Here is a 16,665-nt window from a genome sequence, read left to right as displayed (position 1 = left end):
ATATTTACTGTTTGCCAATTGTTTTGCTTGTTTAACTACTCAATCAAATATTTTTTTGTATTTGATTTTTTACCTAATAAATTCAGCATCACGGTTGGTTTTCGCTTCCTTATGCATTTCCCTCTTTCTAATGCTAGAGATCCTGATACCTTCCGTAATCCATGTCTTACTTTTATTGTATTTATAATTTGTTGATATGAGGGGAAAGCATTCATTGAAAATGTTCTTGAATTCAGATATGAAAGTGTTGTAATTATTGTTTACTGAACAATGGTTGCTGAAGATCCAATGGGTTTCCTTTAATTTCAAGATAAATGTGTTTATATTTGGCTGGCTGAAATTTCTGACCAAGTTCACTGTGGGCCTATATGTTTTGTCTATGTATGGCAATGACATAAAAAGTGCTGAGTGATCAGATATTCCTAAGTCTAATACATGTTTTTGTGTATTCCCATAATTTTTGCTGCTCACTATATTATCAATGCTTGTGGCAGAAGTGGCTGTTACCCTGGTGTACTCAGTAAAATTTAATGTTAAGCCGTTTGTAACCAACAAATCCTTCAGGGTGGTAACAAATCTGTTTTCGTCTCTTATATCTATATTAAAATCAGAACAAATTACAATCTGTTTATATGGTTTCCCTACCGGCAACCTACTTAGCAGAGTTTCAAATTTCTCTAGAAATGCCCTAGTAGCCCAATATTCCGGGACATGATATATGCTTATGATTAGTAAACCGTATTCAGACAGCTCAATGCACCAGCTTTCGAATATCTCATTTAAACAATCGAATGTCGTTTTGGCTTCGAAGTTGTGTGTCTGTTCAACTAATGTACATGATCCCCCATACCCCTTTTTCCTGCAAAACTCGATGCTAACTTGTATCCTGAGAGTGAATTTAGTAGCTTGACATTGTCCCATTTAAGCCAATGTTCATTCAAACATATGACTTTTACAGAGTTAATTTGCCCTAAGAGTATTTCTAAGTCATATAGTTTGTTCATCATTTCTCCCGACACACCACCTATGTTTAAGTGCATTATGAAGCTATTTTTACTGACTAAAGAATTTACAGTATCTATTAAACTGTTGGCAAAGTTTACACCGATGTGAGTTTGTACTGCAAATTTATGGACCCTCAGTTTGTTAGTTCTTTCGGACCTAATTCCATAGGAATTGGTCCGCCGTATTAGTTTCCCTGTGAAGGAGCTTCCATTGCAATAACAGGTCTGTTTTCGTTATCATGAGATATAAGTTCAAGTACATCGTTAATATTCGCAGCTAATCTTTCCCTACCATGTTCGTTGTGATGCATTCCATGGCGTGTAAAACAGTTTCTTTCGTAAGTATCAATATCTATGAGCTTTACATTTACAAATTTGGCACAAAAACTTTTTAACTTATAATTCGTTCGTCGAATTTCTAAAGTAGGCAGCTACTCGCTTGCAAATAAATGATCCTTGATGCATACGTATGAGTAACAGGATAGCAAATTTTGTGTTTTCAAGTTACCACTCTATTTCCAGTTCACACACACACACACACACACACACACACACACACACACACACACACACAGAGAGAGAGAGAGAGAGAGAGAGAAAGAGAGAGAGAGAGAGAGAGAGAGAGAGAGAGAGAGAGAGAGAGAGAGAGCGGGAGAGGATGGGTGGGGTGGGGGGATTAACTAACTAACCAACCAATCAATCAATCTAAAACTGGAAAAAAAATATATCAAAAGTTTTATGCTGTCACTTAATTCTGTGCACAAAGTATCAAACAGCTGCAGATGAACAATTATCTATCCTACTTTTCCCATTCTGGCATTCCTATTGTTGTAATATTCCTTTTTAAATCAAGTTTTTAAACAATGATTGTCCAAGCAACCTATACAAAGAGTTTATATATATCAAACATTATGTAAAACAGTATCATTTTTGTTGTATTTGTGTCTGTAAGCAATGTTACAGTGCTATAATTTTCAGGACTTGCCTGAACTGGAGAGCAAAATTGAAGATCCATGGAAAAACTTATTTGCCATACAAGAGATGACTGGCAAGAAACTGAACTGGGAATTAAGTACTGTATTCTGGTAAGTAATGTGAATATTTATCATTTAACTCAGCAGCCAGTGTCTCATTTCAAATTCTGCAGCCTGCATTTGTCTTACTGTGTATGCAGGAATAAAGAGATTTACTGGCAGAAGATAGTTCAGTTTCGTGCAGACCACCCCCTAACTCCTGACGATTATGCCAACCATAAGCAGATGCTGTACTGCACCACAACATTTTTCTTGTACTGCTTACATGAGTATGTTGGGATGTTGGATCCAGGTATGATTCATCTAAGTACATAAAAGTAGGATAACTGGTCATTGCTAAATGTAACAGTGGTGTTCTTCCACTCATAAAGTATAAATGAAGGCTATTACAGCCTACTGAGTCTACATTCATCTTATTTTTTACATTTAGAACTAATACATACTCTTTGTTTTAATCCTTTATGATCTGTGAATTAACATAAGAAGAAAAATTAAACAATTGCTTTCAAATTCTAGCTTTATTGTCACAGAAAGCAATAATGCAATATAATAACAGTGAAATTTTAATTTCATAATAAAATATTTTGGTTTCAAAGTGAAACCACTGGGCTGTTATGATGAGTTTAATGGTAATATTTTTTTGTTGAAACAATTCTTTGTTTTTGTTATACACGTACCCATGTTGCATATTTTACACAGATCTTGTTTGATGTGGCCCTTTAACAGTACTGCAGTGCACACATATTTGAGATGGTCCTCTTTCCAGCGTATGGGATGCATTGTGAAAGCGCTTTTCTGTTGCAGCGAATGGCTTGAATCTGTACTGTTGAATCTTGAGACCTCTTGTGTGAGTAGGAGTTGATGAAGATGCTCCAACTAGACCACTAGTTATAGACAGTCTGAATTACTTCAAGCATATTTGCTCATGATTGCAATATTCATTATAAATGATGAAGGCATTTACAGCAGTGACATCAAGAAAGTGCCAGAAAATTCTGTGCCACCACTTTTTGCTTTTCCTATGAAGCTTGTAGATTGATTTGAACATATAGGCATTGAAATCCTTTGCGATATCTGGGAATGAAGTTTCTACATGATAACCATCTGTACATTTCTGAGATGCTGTTCTACTGTTTTAAATATTGCGGAAATCTGAATCAAACTGTAATAGTGTGCAATCTTGCCAAACCACTGTTGTGGTATCATGGCTGCTACATCAAAACTGGAATTCTCCCTGGAACCAAATCTGGCTTTATTGTCACAAAAACCAGTAATTTGATTGAATATCAATAAAAACTTGAACATCGTAATGAAATATTGTTGGTGGTTTCAAATTGAAGCCACTGGGATGTTATGATGATCTTAATGGCTGCACATGAAGGTCATTACCTCCCAGTGTTTACATGAAGGTCATTACCTCCCAGTGTTTCAGAATCAAACCACCAGCATCTTTGTAAGAAAAGAAACCAGTTATTATAATTATCAATAAAAATATCTTGCTATGTGAAGTATAAGATCAAAGCACTACCTGAAATTCCAAACATCTGTTTTAGAGATGTTACAAATTAAGTATGTAATTAAGACTGTGGTGCATACCCCTGTACTCAGTGCAACACTACACTGAAAAGACGGTCCACTTTCAGCAATCATTTTGCTACTGCAGCTAGTTGTCTGTGCTGATGCAACGTGACACCAGGTGCGGTGCTGGCTGGCTGGGGCAGATAAGGAAGTGAAATAAAAATATGGTTTCAGACTGAAACCACTGGGCCAGAAAGGGTTAAGTACATATCCTGTAATACAGATGTGAATGTATTTTTACTGAAAGGCCCTTTGTGATGCTCTCAGCAGCAGGGCAAACAAACTGTTTCTGACTGATTGCATCTGTTTCCTGCACTGACACTTGAATGCAAACCCTTGTTCTCATGAGAAATGCCCTTAACAACTCACAATATTCAAGTGTAACTCATAACTGGTTTCAAAGCTTGAATTGGCAGTAAGATACTAGCAGATTGAAGCCTTGGATAGGGTCAAGAGTTTGGCTGAATACACGATGAGCAATAATTAACAACATTACCTTTGAAGAATCTCTTAGAAAGTTGGCTACATTACTCACTAATCTGTTTTTATGAGGGTCATTCGGTAAATAATGTTTTACAGCTGTTAATATGTATAGGAAAACTTCATTTTAGGTACTCTGTATTTAATGATACTTTTTGTGTGTGTGCAAATTTTCAAACAATGCCGACAGATGGCAGAGCTGCAGCGAACCGTCAAAATGGCATCTACACAAGGCACGTGTTACAAGGAATCTGCTGTAATTGTTCTTGGTTTTGGAAAAAGAAACTATGATGAACTTCCCTAAAAGTTAGTGTGCAGTGTATTGTAATGATGCAGTTGATGTTGGGCCATGGGCAAAGAGAAACAGGAGGTGCAAAAACTGAGCTCCCTGACCAGCCATGTTCGGGATGCCCTCTCACAATTTCACCTGCAGTGTCAGGAGTAGAAGAGACCCATGATAATTCCGTGCCTCTCATAGGAGTCTTATACATAATGAAGCTTTTACATTGACAACTTGCTATTATTAGACCACCAATCAATTTTAGCTCATTTTACAACCTTTCCCTCAGTCTTATTGGATTGCTTACTCATGGTTCCCTTTGAGGCTTTGTCCTCACTTCTCTAAATTTTACAGATGTGTGGACCTCTTTGGGAAAGATGTTTTGCATGATGCATCATCCATCCACAATGCACAGTGCTCTTCTGCATCTATTATTTGAATGGATTTATGTTTGTATCCAAAATCAAGTGTGGTAGCCAGTCCATTGTGGAGGGTCGTCATCCACCCTCATGGTTGTATTCTCTGACAATGAGAGGGTTGCATTACTGATGTCTGATTTTTAATCTCCATATGTATGCTGAGAAGTAGGTGCCTGTCCAATCCAGAGCATTGGAACTCCAGGCAATAGCTACTAAGCCAGGTAGTCTTTGCCGTGGTGGGTTGGTTGGTGCCCACGGGGGGAGCTTCCGATCAGAGAGTGTGGCATCAGGACAAATGATCCGCATTGAAACAGATTAAACTCACCCATACTAGTGACTGTGTCAAACGTGACCATCTCAGCAGGTAGAAAACAAGATTTTATATGCAGCGGCTTACAACCCCGTGGCATTTCTGTCTTTGGCTACACTAAGGGATGACAAGGAGAAAGGAAAGTGGATTGCTCACCCTGTTCTTGGTATGTTCCACAAGAGACAGAGATACTCTTGCAACAGTGAAGCCAATTGTTTCTTGCTGAAAAATATTGACCATAAGTTTGGAGAAGTTGCTGCAGTAGAGAAAATGAGAAATGGTTCGTTGCTGATGCAAACTCTGAATACCAACCAATTGCAGGCACTTCAGGCCTGTGACAAGCTCGAGGGTGCTCCAGTTACTATCTCTCCTCATAACAAACTCAACCGGATTCAAGGTGTCATCTTCTATTGAGACTTAATGCTATAAACAGATGAAGAACTGCACACTAACTTAGAATCGTGTGGAGCGCATTTTGTTCATCATATTCAGATGAACCTTAGTATGATAGGGTGAACACTGGAGGTTTCATTCTAGCCTTCAGTGGGAATGTTTTACCTAAGAAATTAAGATCACGGTTTATAGGTGTGATGTCAAACCCGTTTTTCTCCTCTTATGAGTTGTCTTCCTCCCCCCATGAACCATAGACCTTGCCGTTGGTGGGGAGGCTTGCGTGCCTCAGCGATACAGATAGCCGTACCGTAGGTGCAACCACAACGGAGGGGTATCTGTTGAGAGGCCAGACAAATTTATGGTTCCTGAAGAGGGGCAGCAGCCTTTTCAGTAGTTGCAGGGGCAACAGTCTGGATGATTGACTGATCTGGCCTTGTAACACTAACCAAAACGGCCTTGCTGTGCTGGTACTGCAAACGGCTGAAAGGAAGGGGGAACTACGCCCGTAATTTTCCCCGAAGGCATGCAGCTTTACTGTATGGATAAATGATGATGGCGTCCTCTTGAGTAAAATATTCCAGAGGTAAAATAGTCGCCCATTCGGATCTCCGGGCGGGGACTACTCAGGAGGACGTCGTTATCAGGAGAAAGAAAACTGGCGTTCTATGGATCGGACCGTGGAATGTCAGATCCCTTAATCGGGCAGGTAGGTTAGAAAATTTCAAAAGGGAAATGGATAGGTTTAAGTTAGATATAGTAGGAATTAGTGAAGTTCGGTGGCAGGAGGAACAAGACTTTTGGTCAGGTGAATACAGGGTTATAAATACAAAATCAAATAGGGGTAATGCAGGAGTAGGTTTAATAATGAATAAAACAATAGGAATGCAGGTAAGCTACTACAGACAGCACAGCGAACGCATTGTTGTGGCCAAGATAGACACGAAGCCCACGCCTATGACAGTAGTACAAATCTATATGCCAACTAGCTCTGCAGATGATGAAGAAATTGAAAAAATGTATGATGAAATAAAAGAAATTATTCAGATAGTGAAGGGAGACGAAAATTTAATAGTCATGGGTGACTGGAATTCGGTAGTAGGAAAAGGGAGAGAAGGAAACGTAGTAGGTGAATATGGATTGGGGGTAAGAAATGAAAGAGGAAGCCGCCTGGTGGAATTTTGCACAGAGAACAACTTAATCGTAACTAACACTTGGATCAAGAATCGTGAAACAAGGTTGTATACATGGAAGAACCCTGGAGATACTAAAAGGTATCAGATAGATTATATAATGGTAAGACAGAGATTTAGGAACCAGGTTTTAAATTGTAAGACATTTCCAGGGGCAGATGTGGACTCTGACCACAATCTATTGGTTATGAACTGTAGATTAAAACTGAAGAAACTGCAAAAAGGTGGGAATTTAAGGAGATGGGACCTGGATAAACTGACTAAACCAGAGGTTGTACAGAGTTTCAGGGAGACCATAAGGGAACAATTGACAAGAATGGGGGAAAGAAATACAGTAGAAGAAGAATGGGTTGCTTTGAGGGATGAAGTAGTGAAGGCAGCAGAGGATCAAATAGATAAAAAGACGAGGGCTAGTAGAAATCCTTGGGTGACAGAAGAAATATTGAATTTAATTGACGAAAGGATAAAATATAAAAATGCAGTAAATGAAGTAGGCAGAAAGGAATACAAACGTCTCAAAAATAATATCGACAGGAAGTGCATAATGGCTAAGCAGGCATGGCTAGAGGACAAATGTAAGGATGTAGAGGCTTATGTCACTAGGGGTAAGATAGATACTGCCTACAGGAAAATTAAAGAGACCTTTGGAGAATAGAGAACTACTTGTATGAATATCAAGAGCTCAGATGGGAACCCAGTTCTAAGCAAAGAAGGGAAATTAGAAAGGTGGAAGGATTTTATAGAGGGTTTTTACAAGGGCGATGTACATGAGGGCAATGTTATAGAAATGGAAGAGGATGTAGATGAAGATGAAATGGGAGATATGATACTGCGTGAAGAGTTTGATAGAGCACTGAAAGACCTAAGTCGAAACAAGGCCCCGAGAGTAGACAACATTCCATCAGAACAACTGACAGCCTCAGGAGAGCCAGTCCTGACAAAACTCTACCATCTGGTGAGCAAAGTGTATGAGACAGGCAAAATACCCTCAGACTTCAAGAAGAATATAATAATTCCAATCCCAAAGAAAGCAGGCGTTGACAGATGTGAAAATTACCGAACTATCAGTTTAATAAGTCACGGCTGCAAAATACTAACACGAATTCTTTACAGACGAATGGAAAAACTGGTAGAAGCCGACCTTGGGGAAGATCAGTTTGGATTCCGTAGAAATATGGGAACACGTGAGGCAATACTGACCCTACGACTTATTTCAGAAGCTAGATTAAGAAAAGGCATACCTACGTTTCTAGCATTTGTAGACTTAGAGAAAGCTTTTGACAATGTTGGCTGGAATACTCTCTTTCAAATTCTGAAGGTGGCCGGGATAAAATACAGGGAGCGAAAGGCTATTTACAATTTGTACAGAAACCAGATGGCAATTATAAGATTCGAGGGACATGAAAGGGAAGCAGTGGTTGGGAAGGGAGTGAGACAGGGTTGTAGCTTCTCCCCGATGTTGTTCAATCTGTATATTGAGCATGCAGTAAAGGAAACAAAAGAAAAATTCAGAGTAGGTATTAAAATCCATGGAGAAGAAATAAAAACTTTGAGGTTCGCCGATGAGATTGTAATTCTGTCAGAGACAGCAAAGGACTTGGAAGAGCAGTTGAACGGAATGGACAGTGTCTTGAAAGGAGGATGTAAGATGATCATCAACAAAAGCAAAACAAGGATAATGGAATGTAGTCAAATTAAGTCAGGTGATGCTGAGGGAATTAGATTAGAAAATGACACACTTAAAGTAGTAAAGGAGTTTTGCTATTTGGGGAGCAAAATAACTGATGATGGTCGAAGTAGAGAGGATATAAAATGTAGACTGGCAATGGGAAGGAAAGCGTTTCTGAAGAAGAGAAATTTGTTATCATCGAGTATAGATTTAAGTGTCAGCAAGTCGTTTCTGAAAGTATATGTATGGAGTGTAGCCATGTATGGAAGTGAAACATGGACGATAACTATTTTGGACAAGAAGAGAATAGAAGCTTTCGAAATGTGGTGCTACAGAAACCAAAACCTCACAGGGACAAGAAAGAAAAATTAGAAGTTAAACTGAATTCTGCTGCTCTAGTTGATCTGTGTAATATTTGTAGCCTTCAGGATCTTGTGAAATAAGAAAGCATTCTGGGTTCCTCGTTACTGTCATTTCCAAAAACTGTGCTAGTTTCTTCAGAGAAGCTGCTTAGCCTCCAGTACGACCATTATATCAATAAAAAACTGGATTTCAGAGTCAACTGGTCATATTAACTTTAGGTATGTATAAATAAAAAGGGGATTTCAGAGCTCTGGAACAAACTGATCTTATTAACTTAGGTATGTAGCTCTTCAGTTTTTAATCACAGTGCCACAATTTGTGCTCCCTATAATTACATAGTAGACACTACAGTTCTGGCAACCTACACTAAGCAGGTGATGGAAGAGAGGGTACGTCTGCTGTACATATGTGCAGAACAGAAGCTTAATATAAAATCCAACAGGTGAAGATAACACAGAAACACCAGTACATCGTGTTAATTTTAAGTCCAGCATATTAGAAAATAATACATTCCTTGTTCATACCTGATGTACATTCTTCATATAGCTTTGTTAAAAATAATTGGTATTACATGACACAACAGAGGTATTACCTTTCATGTAATAACCTGGCCAAGTCATCCTTTAATACAATGAATTATATTACTCAACAGGTGGTGGAGAACAGTCATTAGTGTTGTTGGAGGCTTTCACACCACTTACAGCATCGTCATCCAGTGATGACAGTGGAGAAACTAAAGCAAAGCGTCGGAAGCTGGAAGCTTCTGATGAGGCCGCAGCACCTATACTGACAGGCCCACCACGTGCTGTCGGGAATTCGACAGCAACTACTGTAGGTGCAGGACTGACATCATCGCCCGTTGTGCATAGTTTCCTTATGGCTGTGCGATGCTGGGAATTACTTTACAGTACAGAAAGCCTGGAGAGGGGTGAGTTTGTGCTTTTTGTTGTATAAAGTGCTCTGGTTTGCAGTTGTATCTTTATTTATAATGCTTTTGTCAATTTTACACACCACTTTCACAATGCATGCAACTTTGGTTGCATGTTAGTAGTGCACAATCTGATTGGAGAAAAGAAAATGTCGAAGATGAATTAATGTGTACTTTTCACTTTCTGATCGCAACTGTGACTTTATATATTCATATGCATTCTCTATATCAAATGTAAAATATTTATCTTTCTTTTAAGACGAGGTTGATAGTTGTACATAATGAAAATTGCTTCAGTTATCCCTGTAAGTTTATTTTAAACTTTAAAAGTTTGTGCTAAATTATAAATTATTACTCTGAAGTATGTTACTACCTGATTTCATTCCTGATTTCAACTTCTAGTGTTGTCATATGGCTACTGCAAACTAAACAGTCCTGCAACATTAGTGTGACACTCTGTCAAAAGCCTTAATAACTGCATTTTGCAGCACAGACAACTGTGAGATGTGCAGGAAGAGAGTCAGTGAGGTTCTAGCAGGTACTGACGCAGATATAGAGCCATACCAACTCCAGTGCTGTGGCCAGCTGCACTTAGGTTTCTCACAGGGGGGGGATCCATGGTGCGAACAGCTCGATTGAGGCAATCCCACAGATTCTTGATTGGTTTTAAATGCAGGGAGTTTGGTAACTCATCCTGGTGCTCTTTGAACCACACACTTACACTGTGAACTGTTTGACATGTTGTGTTGTCCTGCTGGTAGATGCTGTCACTCGGAGGAAAAGCAAATGGCATGTAGGTCCCCAATGATAGATGCATACTTGTGTTGATCCATTGTGTCTTCCATGCCATGAAAACATTCCCTGGACCATAATGCTCCATCCTCTGACCTGGACCCTTCCGACAATTGTTGCAGAGTGTTTGCTTTTGGGTGTGTCATGTTGTGTACACCAATGGCCATCTGTCCAATGGAGCATAAAACATGATCAACATGAAAAGGCCACCTGTCACTACTCAGTGGACATCCAGTTGCAGTATTGGCATGCAAATTCCAACATTTGTCACCGATGAACAGCAGTCGGCATGGTTGCACTAACCAGGCACCTGCTGTGGTAGCCCATATGCAGCAATGTTCGCTGAACGGTCATTGGGGAAATACTTTTGGTAGACTCTTGGTTCATCTGGGCAGTCAGTTGCTCAACAGTTGCATGTCTTTTCGCCCATACACATCTCCAAAGTCATTTTTCACCATTTTCACCTATGGCCCATTTTGCGCCACAATTGTGTGGGCACGATTTTGGATAACACCATTTTACCATGCACAGTATATTTTAACAATTGCGGCGTGCAAACAGTTTACAAAATTAGCCGTTTTGAAAATGCTCCCACCCTTGGCCCAAAAATCAATGATCATACCCTTTTGGACGTCAGATAAATTGGTCCGTTTCTGCATTAAGGCAACAACTGCACTAATTACTGTGTGCCCCCGACATGCTTTATAAACTTTCCACTGCACGTTTTTCCACCTGCCATCCATGAGTGCTTATTACATGTTGATGTCAAACATAGGCGATGGTCACATTAATGTGACTGGGTGGTGTATATTACTACACGGCTATCCCAGTTCATGGTTCATGGTTAACAGGCCCAGCTGCAAATTGCCAAATGGCTTCCAGGTGCAACAAAAATTTGATTTTCAGTATTTCACATAATTTTTGGCCAAATTTAAAAATTTAAAATGCTGTCATAATCTACTCATACTACTTATACAGGGTGTACATAAAGTCCGGGAACACTTTCAGTTATTTATTGCACAAGAAACAAGAACCAAACATTGTACTGACATCATACATATATCATTACGAAGAGGAACCCATAAAGTAGCTAGATGCAGTGCTACACTTGGTCCACAGCATAAGGTTGAGCCTGCAGTGGATTGAAAACATGTTTATGGTTGAATAAATCGTATCAAAAAACTAAAAAGTGACTGGTTGCATATTTATTACCAGATAAATTGCCAATTTAAATCAGAGTCACAGTTCATCATCCACAATGGATATACTTGGGGGGGGGGGGGGGGGGGGGAAGAAACCAAATATTTGTGACACTTTAACTTATTTTTAAAGCAATCAGATGTTTGAAGCTGTTTTATAAATTGAAGTTAAATTCTTGAAAGAATTGGGTGTTTACTGGTGTATTCTCAGATTCTTTGTTAATCATTCAGCATCATTACATGTAATAGACATTGTCAGTGCATGGAACATATTAATTTTACCAAAATATGTATTTACATTGTTGTGCTAATATTTGACAGTTTTAAAAATTCTTATAAGGAATAAAATTGGTCATCTGCCACAAACCAGTGCAGTTTCTTGTTAAATAATTTCATTGGCATACTGGGGCCATGACTAGACAGTTTGCTACACATTTTGATTGCCATATACACACAGTTGTTATTAGTTTTTGCTAGTCTGTTTTGTGTTGAGAGCAGAGATGTACAGGTTCTTGTGTTGTTATCATGTCTTTGATGTGTTACAATTGAATTAGCTCATTTAGCAAGCATGTTATTAGCACTGTCAAGAAAATATAAATTAATAGTTTTACATGTCTTTATTCATCCAAAGTATCATCTCACAATGGTACATTATTTGTCAAGGTAATACAATGCAAATCAATGGGTTCAATATACAACACACAACATGTGTAACACGCTTCATGAAGATATAACAGATGGTCCCCTCCCCTCCCCTCCCCTCCCCTCTCGAATCTAAGTCGCACTTTTTTTCCGGTTTTTGTAATCCAAAAAACCACCTGCGGCTTAGAATCGAGTGCAAACTGCAAAGTAAGCGGAAGTTCTGGAAAATGTTGGTAGGAGTCGCCACAACTAACTTCTGCGATCAAATATATGTAGCACTACACAGGCATGCTTTGCAGGCACGAAGATAAATACTGGCGCCAAAACCTCTGCGTCAGTAAATAAATTAAAAGAAAAGGTAGAATAATGTGAACATTATGCCATGTATTCTTTCGTGTTTGCTGCTATGTCATTTAAAACCTATATGCCTAACAAACTACGAAACTAGAGTGAGACAACAGCAAACGCAGAAGAATATACATATCATGTCATGTTTATATTCGTATTATTCTTATGCTGAATAGTGATAGTCAGAAATGAAGCACGGCAACTGACTAGATTTTTAAATCTAAGATGACACTTATTTCTGTGCAGAATGTAATGTACTAAAGAGGCGTCTGCAGAGATTTTCAAATGGAGAAAAATTTTCACTAATCTCTCGTTCAGAACATCTTCTATCATACACAGTTTATTATTTGGTTCTTGTTGATCATTATCAAAGAAAGTAGCAGTGTAAGTAGCAACAAATAGCAGTCTATTGCCATTGTTTCGCTTACGAGACAGTTCCTCTGTTTTGTTTTATTGTAAGCCGCTGTAGCGCGTACAAAAGCAAGCCTTGCCGCGAGCAGCGGCAGGTCATAAACACTCATTATCAGAATGCGACAAACAATGCATGACACAGTACAATAATGCATTTTCAGCTTAGAGTGACACAAACACCTATAACGAAGAGGCACTTATCAGATCAAAGCAAAATAAGCAATCAATTCAAACCAGACAAAGCACGTTAAAAAGGAAGGATATCCTTATAAATACGGACGGAGCGCCTGACACATAACAATGGCTACTTGGTAAAGCTTAACTGTTAAGCTTACGACTCAAACCAAACTACTGTAGCTGTATCTTTATCCATTCTACCTAAATTGTGTCTCATGTTACAATGGACCAACTTTGTTTCGATTTGGAGGTGCGGTCTAAAACTTTTCTCCCCCTTTGAATTTCAAGTCTCAAATTTCAGGTGCAGCTTAGATTCAGGAAAAATTTTTTTCCTTGATTTCGAGTCTCATTTTTCAGGTGTGGCTTAGATTCGAGTAAATACAGTATTCTCTTGTATTTTCATCTTATTGCACAGCCACAGAGCCATCTATTCAAAGACCTGCCTCTTTCCTGTAACCCCCCCCCCCCCTCTCCCGCATCCTACCCTACTCCCTCTCCACTTTCATCAGCTCAGGCAATTACTTTCAGTAATGAAGTACCTGTAATTAGTTTTATCATGGTCAAGGTTCTGCATGTTTGGGTGTCTATGTTGCTGTCTATGTGAATGCGTACTTTTGCTAGAATAAGAGCTAGTGCTTAAAAAGGTAGCGTAAATGCTATTTTCTGTTATGTGTTGCTGTACTCCACGCATCAGTCTGCTGTAGATGAGAGGTTGAATTAAAATTTCAGTATGTTGATCATCTGAGCAGATTTCAATGCTGTAATAAATATTTTAACAAATATAGATCTTCATAATGTCTTTGCCAGAGCATGAGATAAAAAGGGGAAAATGTGACTGTTGAGAAGCTGCAGTATGCCTTTATTCAGTGATTGGTTTCAATAGAGCTATTATCTTGTGGTTGATGTGCTCTGACTGGTTTGATAGGGTGAACTATTGTCGTCATATACCACACAGCATTAAAAGTTGTAAGCATCTGTAAACATTGAATGTTTCATGGTGTATGATGACTGTGGCTCAGCTTAGAAAATTAGTACGAGTGATAATGCCAACCAGAAGATGATTATGGTATTGGAAGTAGTCATTGAATACGCAACATTCTTCTTTACAGTTTCACAAAATTAGCTGCAAATATTTTTATTGTTTTTCTCACACAGGTACATGACATGCTTATTTTGGCATTTGTACCGTTTTCAAATATTCCTGTTGATTTTACATTTATAGAGCATTTTATTCTACATTTGTGTAACAGTATTATGATATTTTTATCTTATACCTATGTCCAAATGAAGTGACGTCATACTTATGTCCAAATGAAGTGACATCCATAAAACATCTTGGAATATAATTTCTTTTATTTACTGTATTGTCAATATAGGTCACATACCTACATTCTATAGAAATTTCATGTTACTTTTTGACAGTTGTCAAATGACAGAGCATTCCATTGATGCATTATGTGTATAAGTAAATCATATCAGGTAGTCAGAGAGAATTTTGCATTATGCAACTGTGTGATCTTAATGTTGTTAATTCTTTTTTGTGTATTGTATTGTGTTCATCCCTTTTTCTATTATGTTAATAAAGTTTTCCAGATAATTTTTATGTTTATAAGATCAGTTTGTTCATTTAGGATGTCAATCGGATATCAGTTTATGTGTGAGTGTAAATTTCTAGTTCTTTCAAAATGTTCATGATCTGACCTTTTCTGTCCTATGTTGAATTTTCAAAGTGTTTTTGATGGTGTTCACTCTTTGGTTTTTGTTTCTTAAGTGTTGGTAAAAACTTGATTGGTCTCTTTCACAGTCTCTCGTGTGTTCTTTAGATCTTATACTAGAGCTTCATCCTGTTTGTCCAATGTAAAAACTATTGCAGTCACCACAGGAAATTTTGTATGCACCTGGATTAGAAAAGATAGAGTCATTTCTTTTTTCTGATCTCAGCTTTGTTTGTAAGTTATCGTTAGTCCAAAATGCTAATTGTATTTTTGTATTCTTTAACAATTTGTTCATTTTGTGTGATATGTTGCCTATATATGTTGTTGCTATATACAGGGTGATTATAATTAAAGTTAAACTTTCAAACCACTGTAGAAATAACACCACAGGCCAGCATGACATCAGATTGCAACGGAATATTATCAGAAAAGGAGGAAAATGTACGGCATAGGAAAAATAAAGAGTTACACAATGTACTAATAGGTGGCACTGTAAGCATCATAATTTAATAGTGGTCTACTACAAATGACAAATGAATCATACAAAAAGCCTAAGGTGTATGTTTGACATTAAACAAACTGTGCTACTCAGTGTGTGTGGGTGTACTGGTGTGATACTGTTAGTTACATAAGCCCATCCACCACAGCAAGGTCATATCACATCAGATGGGAAAAATCAGTTTTTAACTGTCCTGACGTCAAAAACCTCATAAAAAAATGTCAATCAAAATAAAATCGGATTATTAATTTGCGTGTGACTGGTGCAAAACATGTTCAGTATGCTGTCCACTGTTTTCTGCAACAATTTGAAATTGAGAAACAGAATGTTCCACAACAGATCAAGGTGTTTCTGGGGTCACGTTCAGAATGTGTTGTGCAATGTGTGCCTTCAATGCAGCTAAGTTTGCAGTTGGAAAACTGAACACAACGTCTTTCAGATAGCCCCAAAGCCAGAAGTCACACAGATTAAGATCAGGTGATCGGGATGGCCAGGTTTTAGTGAAATGGCATCTGATAATTCTAGAATTTATGAAATGGCGCTGCAGCAGCTGCTTAACCAGATTTGCAATGTGCGGAGGTGTGCCATCTTGCACAAAAATGATCCCATCCACACATCCATGCTGTTGGAGAGCTGGAATGACATTTTTGCACAAAAGACACTCATAGCACTTACCAGTGACAGTACAGGTAACAGGACTGGAAGCACCTGTCTCTTTGAAAAAATATGGCCCTGTGATAAATGATGCCATAAACCCACACCACACAGTGACCTTTTTAGGATGACTTGCATGTGGATTTTCCATTGCCCATGTTCGACAATTCTGTGTATTGATATATCCTGTCAGATGGAAGTGGGCTTCGTCTGTCCACAAAATCTTCCACGGCCAATCACTGTCCACTTCCTTGTGAGCAAGAAATTCTAAAGCAAAGGTCTCTCTTGATGGCAGTTCAACAGGAAGCAACTCATTCACATGGGTAATTTTGAATGGATAGCATAAAAGGATGTTTTGTATGATTTTATGCACTGTGCTCACAGGTATGTTTGGGCAATTCTCCATGCTCTACACATTTGCACAACACAACTCATCTCCTGCATTTCTGTGGTCTCTGCATCCACTGACGTTGAATCAATTCGTTTCCTCCTTCTACCAGGTTGCACACTAAAAGAACCTGTCTTTTCGAATTTCCGAATCATTTTCTCCAGACCCATGGCAGTCATCGGACCAACATCT

General features: G+C 38.5%; 1 protein-coding gene across 2 annotated transcripts in view; it reads left to right on the top strand.

Annotated features, from left to right (window-relative positions):
• LOC126419021 (integrator complex subunit 10) overlaps nucleotides 1–16,665 on the top strand; it is a 123,713-nt gene that overhangs the window by 57,091 nt on the left and 49,957 nt on the right. For both annotated transcript variants that reach the window (XR_007575927.1, XM_050086077.1), the window contains exons 7-9: nucleotides 1,983–2,089; nucleotides 2,179–2,330; nucleotides 9,373–9,648. Coding sequence is in view for 1 of the 2 variants with exons in the window: in XM_050086077.1 (XP_049942034.1) it covers nucleotides 1,983–2,089; nucleotides 2,179–2,330; nucleotides 9,373–9,648 (535 nt within the window). In the remaining variant the exon portion in view is untranslated. The remainder of the gene's footprint in view (nucleotides 1–1,982; nucleotides 2,090–2,178; nucleotides 2,331–9,372; nucleotides 9,649–16,665) is intronic.

Source organism: Schistocerca serialis, chromosome 9, assembly GCF_023864345.2.
Source record: "Schistocerca serialis cubense isolate TAMUIC-IGC-003099 chromosome 9, iqSchSeri2.2, whole genome shotgun sequence".
Taxonomy (NCBI): Eukaryota; Metazoa; Arthropoda; class Insecta; order Orthoptera; family Acrididae; genus Schistocerca; species Schistocerca serialis.
This window is presented reverse-complemented; position numbering and strand designations above follow the sequence as displayed.